The sequence below is a fragment of the Erythranthe guttata genome, chromosome 2 (assembly GCF_056151865.1).
Source record: "Erythranthe guttata isolate IM_541 chromosome 2, IM_541, whole genome shotgun sequence".
NCBI classification, from domain to species: domain Eukaryota; kingdom Viridiplantae; phylum Streptophyta; class Magnoliopsida; order Lamiales; family Phrymaceae; genus Erythranthe; species Erythranthe guttata.
Window position 1 is genome coordinate 5,383,362 of NC_142534.1, and position 6,577 is coordinate 5,389,938.

The 6,577-nt window shown below is 37.0% G+C and overlaps 1 protein-coding gene across 1 annotated transcript; it reads right to left on the reverse strand.

The window, feature by feature from the left end:
- Positions 1 to 263: 263 nt before the first annotated feature.
- On the reverse strand, positions 264 to 5,793 carry HASPIN (Protein kinase superfamily protein). The gene is made up of 15 exons (XM_013003627.2): positions 5,676 to 5,793; positions 5,450 to 5,582; positions 5,284 to 5,373; positions 4,167 to 4,257; positions 3,482 to 4,053; positions 2,175 to 2,298; positions 1,952 to 2,061; positions 1,699 to 1,810; positions 1,511 to 1,603; positions 1,367 to 1,428; positions 1,149 to 1,279; positions 1,014 to 1,084; positions 861 to 913; positions 669 to 735; positions 264 to 562 (listed from the first exon to the last, which is right to left on the reverse strand). The coding sequence occupies exons 1-15, from the start codon at positions 5,689 to 5,691 to the stop codon at positions 443 to 445; spliced, it is 1,845 nt and encodes a 614-aa protein (XP_012859081.2). The 5' UTR covers positions 5,692 to 5,793; the 3' UTR covers positions 264 to 442.
- Positions 5,794 to 6,577: the final 784 nt, after the last annotated feature.

Here is a 6,577-nt window from a genome sequence, read left to right on the forward strand (position 1 = left end):
TAAGTTCATTTTCCGAAATAATTGCAAACGCCCCCAACTTTTAGAAATAAACACTTAAAACTGGTTTAATTCACAATCACTAACTTCTGCTTTTAAATAATTATTTGCAAACACCACCTAAGATATATGGACTTCAAACACCCTCAAGGGGGACAAAAAAAGGAGCCAAAGATATGGACTCCAAACAGTTGATTTGCTAAATCGACATACACGAAACATTAGTAGCATAAGAACCGAGTCATACGATTGATTACCCGAACAAATTAGATACCATAAACTCATAACTAAATCAAATAGTCCCTTCTCTTTCCTTACATCTTGTGTTTGTTACAATCCCACCAGCATATGTTAATGGCAGCAACCAAGTTGGTTTCTAACTGCACTACATTAGTTTTTCAAAAGTAGCAGGAAAAAAAAAGTCTAAATCCAGCGCCATGATTAATTATCCGTCGACCAATAAGTCGGTGAAGAAAGCATCAGAGGCAGCCTCTTTAGCTGAACCATAGTTATTCAACCGCTTCTTCAGTGAACGTAATTCTCTTTCATTTTTCGAGGTTCTTTCCTGATAAGAAATTAAATTTCATTTGTCAAACAACTTATGGTTATGAATTGGAAATTATTATACTGTAGTTCATTTCATATCATATAGTTTCTAACGAGAGACTTACATACGACTTCTTTAATAGCAAAATATCGACCAAGTATTGCAGCCACAGCACGTTCGTCTTGGGGAAACTGTAAATAAATCATTAACCGAACAAAAAAATGGTCATCGGTTTTTTATAAGGGAATCAATCTCGTTTGTTATCTAATCACAAATACCGAGCTCGATTAACATATATTATTTTTAACAGCTTTACCTTCCTTCCCAACATTCATCTGTGACATCCCTCATCTTCCTATAAGTATCCGCCTGCATTTAAATTTTTGTGAACCAATTGATTATTAAATATTTAATTTCGGACCAAAAAAAATAAATAAAAAGTATTATGACTTTTTAAATTTGTTCTTACTTGTTTATCTCCCTTTGGACCCTCGAAAATTTCGGGGTCGGATGATAGGTCCAAAAAGAGTATATCTTCACCTGTTTACATAATGTCATATTAATTCCTGCATAATCTGGAAATAAGTAATTAATAAAAACGAACCTGTATTCATCCTTGAGAGTGTAAAATCAATTATGGACACTAGCAATCCGAAAGTTTTGACTTGAATCTTTTTTCCTTCAAGAGTGAATTGCAGAGTACGAGAATCTTTCCGACTTAACAGAATATTTCCCCTGTTTAAGATAAATAACAAAATAAAAATAAATTAATAAATAAAATGACAAATATGCTGAAATTGATTAAGAGTATGGGAACTAAACCAGTGCAAATCTCGGTGTTCAAATTCATATGCAGCCTCAGCTACAGCCAATGCCAAAGTGACCTGCAGCATATAGATACAGAGTGTAATATATATAATAGGTAGAAACTAATGCAACAGGATATACATTCGAAGAATATCTTACCTGTACTAATAAACTCCGTGCTTCGTCAAAATTCGAAAGCACAAAGCTTTCAAGATCTCGACCGCCATGTTCTTGAACGAAAATGACAAAGCACTGAAACAAAAAAAAAAAAAAAAAAAAAAAACCGTACTGATTTATAGAGAAAATTCAAATGGACAAACAATAAACTAATATAAATATATAATTACCTGATCTGCAGGAAATTCCTTAGGATGATCGTTTTCTGAACTATGCTTCGTATCCCAGTCTTCCCATGCACGTATTAGAGCAGCATCATAATATCCTTGGCACACCCTCAAACTATGTGAACGAGAAACGAAACAATATGTAGGGTGTCAATTCTTATAATATACAAATGAAAAAAACAACAAAATAGAAATTTCTGCAGATTACAACGAAAGGAAAAAAGTATTCGGTTGATTAAGGGATAAGAAAACATACTCGATTGTTTTTATGAAGGTAGTGCAGGCATTCGATACCTCACCGTCAATTCCTCTTAGATGATTTAGAGTGCAGGAAAGAACAACCTCCTCCAATAATTCTTCCGGTTTCTGAAGTATATCGAGGCACCATTATTAAAAAACTTGGTAATGTAACTAATTAGGCAAGCTCAAATATAAGTATATAACTAATCGAGATTCCGAAAATCAATATATGTATATACCTTCTGAACTTCTCCATTGACTCGTAAATCTCCACCAAATGGGACGATTTTGCAAACATTATTGCCGACCTTGAAAGCTTCTCCATATGTTCCTTCTCCAACCTTAGTAATATTCTCTCTGTCGCTGATTTCAACAACGTATTTCCATCAAACGTAGGCAACCGAGGATACGTAAAAGTTGGAAGGATGAATCGAAACTTAACAATGATAATTGGTTCTATTCTTGTAAACTAAAAACACTGGTCCCGGGAATTTAATTTAACAAGTATAAGGACTGAGTAATGCGAGTTAGATGGGAAAAGTAAGCTGGAATACGAAAAAGGTTCTCCAGCTTCATTTAAATTAGACCTCTCTCTCTCTCTCTCTCTCTCTCTCTCTCTCTCTCTCTCTCTCTCTCTCTCTCTCTCTCTCTCTCTCTCTCTCTCTCTCTCTCTCTCTCTCTCTCTCTCTCTCTCTCTCTCTCTCTCTCTCTCTCTCTCTCTCTCTCTCTCTCTCTCTCTCTCTCTCTCTCTCTCTCTCTCTCTCTCTCTCTCTCTCTCTCTCTCTCTCTCTCTCTCTCTCTCTCTCTCTCTCTCTCTCTCTCTCTCTCTCTCTCTCTCTCTCTCTCTCTCTCTCTCTCTCTCTCTCTCTCTCTCTCTCTCTCTCTCTCTCTCTCTCTCTCTCTCTCTCTCTCTCTCTCTCTCTCTCTCTCTCTCTCTCTCTCTCTCTCTCTCTCTCTCTCTCTCTCTCTCTCTCTCTCTCTCTCTCTCTCTCTCTCTCTCTCTCTCTCTCTCTCTCTCTCTCTCTCTCTCTCTCTCTCTCTCTCTCTCTCTCTCTCTCTCTCTCTCTCTCTCTCTCTCTCTCTCTCTCTCTCTCTCTCTCTCTCTCTCTCTCTCTCTCTCTCTCTCTCTCTCTCTCTCTCTCTCTCTCTCTTGTCAAATGTAAATTATGCACAGTCAAAAGACGTCGATATTCATTTCAAGACTTCTTCATGTTTTTGCGACAACAAGATATCGAAAGTCAATTTATATTTGCAGTGAATGGAGAGATACAGACTGGACTTAAGCAGCCTATCTATTACATAAGCCCTTGAAGGAGTACATGTAAGAGAAAAAAAATACGTATTCCCTTTTAATAGTGTTATTCTCTTTCGTAGTTCGATTACGGACACACAAAAAAAAATCAGAGATAAAAGACAAAACATCTTGAAATTACAATGACATACAAACAGGACCATGAAATAACGTAAATAAACTGAGAAAAATGAGCAAAATACACAATAATGTAGAGAGAGAGAGAGAGAGAGAGAGAGAGAGAGAGAGACGAACCAGTAACTCAATAACATATCTGCTAGTGTTGAAGGAACCGACTGCCCACAAGCAGTCAAAAGAGCTGAAAAAGAATCCCAACCGTGACCAGCCATTGAAGGCCTTGAAGTCAAAGACAGTTTACCAACCGCAACTTCAATATCTTCGTCTATCTCCTGGATCGACATTCCGGAGAGGTGCTTCTTATCGTTCAAGCTCGAATTAAACCTTTGCTGTATAGAATATAAGCTCAGAGGTAATTCTTGATAGTTCGGTGTCTTTGTAGTTGAAGACGAAAAACTGCGGTGAGAAATAGGGTCGTGGTCTAACGCAGGAGTTTCCAATATTTTAGAAAGCGAACAACGAGAGAGTGAGCCACGGAATGCGTATGATTGGTTTAGTTTCTTGGAGATCAGCCATTTCTGCAACACTGAGGACAAATACGGTATGACGACGTCATCATCGACTTGGGCGCCCATTTTCCAAGTACCGGGTTTCTTTGGTGAGGGGCTTTCTTCTAGCAATTCAAAGGCATCAACCTCTTCAAAATATGCTTTTTCTTTGTCGTAATTGGGTGGTTGTACGGCTTTTTTCTGTCCAGACCAAAAAGGTGATGTCAAAACTATATTAAATGCACGAAATTCGAGGCTTGACTGTATAGTAAGGGAAATTGGGAAAATACGGTAAAAACTTAAAACGGCCGTACTTTAGGAAGTGGTGGTTTAGCGTTTCTTCTAGGTTTTCTTTGTTGTGGTTGATGATCCACAAATCCAGTGGCAGCAATGCTTGTCCGTCCTCTGTCAGTAGGGAAACGAGGTTCTTAAAACTGTCAAGAGACGGTCCATTCTTTTATGTCTATGAACTAATAAATAAAAAGAGAACCTTCAAGAGGATACCTAAAACTGATGCCACAAGTAAAGTAATAAAATGATAAACGTAAACAGTTTTCAGAACAGTTAAGGTAGATATCGGCCTATGAAATGGGTACCTTTCTCACGTCATTTGTGTTGTTTTTGAGCAGTTTTGTAACAAAGATGGATTTATATATGGAGGTTGACTGGAAACAAGTTATGTACGAAACCATAGATGAAATAGAAGCCAACAAGTGAGGAAGAACGCCGAAGTGGCGCCCGAATCTAGGATAGTGATGTAACCAAATATTACGATGATTTGATTTTCATTTCCCGTTAATCACAAGTTTATCCGATCTAGTTGAGTTTTTATTGTCGATTTTAATGCTTTCAATTACTTGGCGACTAATTTTTCGATAATACTAATTCAAAAGGTGAATTACATGTCTAGTACATGCTAAATAGAAATTTGATTTTGTTTACGACTAAAATCAGAGTAATTAGAGTGAGTATAATCCTAGGCTTCTAGATTTTAAATTTTAATTCATCAGAAGTTCTTCATTAATTATTAAATCTTATTTTGCTCGTGTAGTTAACTTCTCTAAGTTTCTATTCACCATCACAATCTTCATTTTTCAGATACGATTACAGACGACGCAGTTTTCGGTACTTGGTGACAACAGTCCTCACATATACGACACTACACTCACTCTTTGTTACTTGTCGAGATCTCCCCCAACTGAAACTAATAGTAGCACAGGACTCTCGAATAAAGCAAGCTAACAGACGAGATTTATTAACCGTAGAAGAATTAAAACAGCAGGTCAGCCGTACAATACGCATAACCCGGAGCATAGAATTGCAATATTCCATATTACACAATGTGAATACAAGCAGCCCACATGAATTTTCACTTGCAAGAGCACAAAATTGCAAATTAAACACAAAATCAGTCAAAATTAGGGCACAGACCTAGTGGAAAGTGACCGATTCCAACTGACTCGCTTCACCGGCGCAAGACTCTTTCGATTCCCATACTCGCTACTTGAATTCGATTGCCGCCTGCCAAAAAAAAAACATAAAAACAAACAAAAAACCTAAAAAAAAATATTTCAGATTGACCCACACAGAAACACACCTTGGTGCGTTTTTCTGAGGGATAATAACATCGGGCTTCTGTCTCTGATAAATTACTGCGATTTCCGGCTCTGGAAGTCCAACTGGTCGCTGATTTTCCGCTTCTTCCTCGACGAGTTTTGCCCAGAGATCACCTGAATTTGCGATTTAAATTTTGGTTAAATATAAGCCAAAAAATGGGTACTGAAAAATCACCTGATCGAACGCATATGTATATATTGATATACCAATTTGTGAAGCCATAGATGTAATTGTTGTGTGAAATTTGAGGTCCAACGTTCGGATTGCTGTCTTTTCAGCAGCAGAATTCGAAAGATGACATTTTTATTTGTAGGCGGGAAAATAAAAAGGAAAGGGGGCATTATCTATATTTGTCCAGTTTCAACTGAAGTGCGATTTTGTTAAAGTAAACAGCGCTTTTTAGAGTCTCCAACTATATATGGGCTGCGGGTGGAAACTCAATCGGGAGATGTTTCGGCTTATATTCCTACAAATGTAATTTCCATTACCGATGGACAAATATTTTTATCTGCCGATTTATTCAATTCTGGAATCAGACCTGCTATTAATGTGGGAATCTCCGTTTCCAGAGTGGGGTCTGCAGCTCAAATTAAAGCTATGAAACAAGTAGCTGGTAAATTAAAATTGAAACTGGCACAATTTGCAGAATTAGAAGCTTTTGCACAATTTGCTTCAGATCTTGATAAAGCTACTCAGAATCATTTGGCAAGAGGTCAACGATTACGTGAATTGCTTAAACAATCCCAAGCAGCTCCGCTTACAGTAGAAGAACAGATAATGACTATTTATACCGGAACAAACGGTTATCTTGATTCATTAGAAATTGGACAGGTAAGGAAATTTCTTGTTGAATTACGTACTTACTTAAAAACTAATAAACCTCAATTCCAAGAAATCATATCTTCTACTAAGACATTTACTGAGGACTATATCCAAGACTAAAACCACTTGTGCAAGACCAAATTAAATTTTTCAATGTATAAATACTATAATACCCTTACTTGTTAGAAAAATAGAAAATTTCAAATGTGCAAGACCAAAAATTAAAAAACACAAAAAGCCTATCACAAGACCACAAGACTAACTCTCATCTTTTCCATCTTCCAAA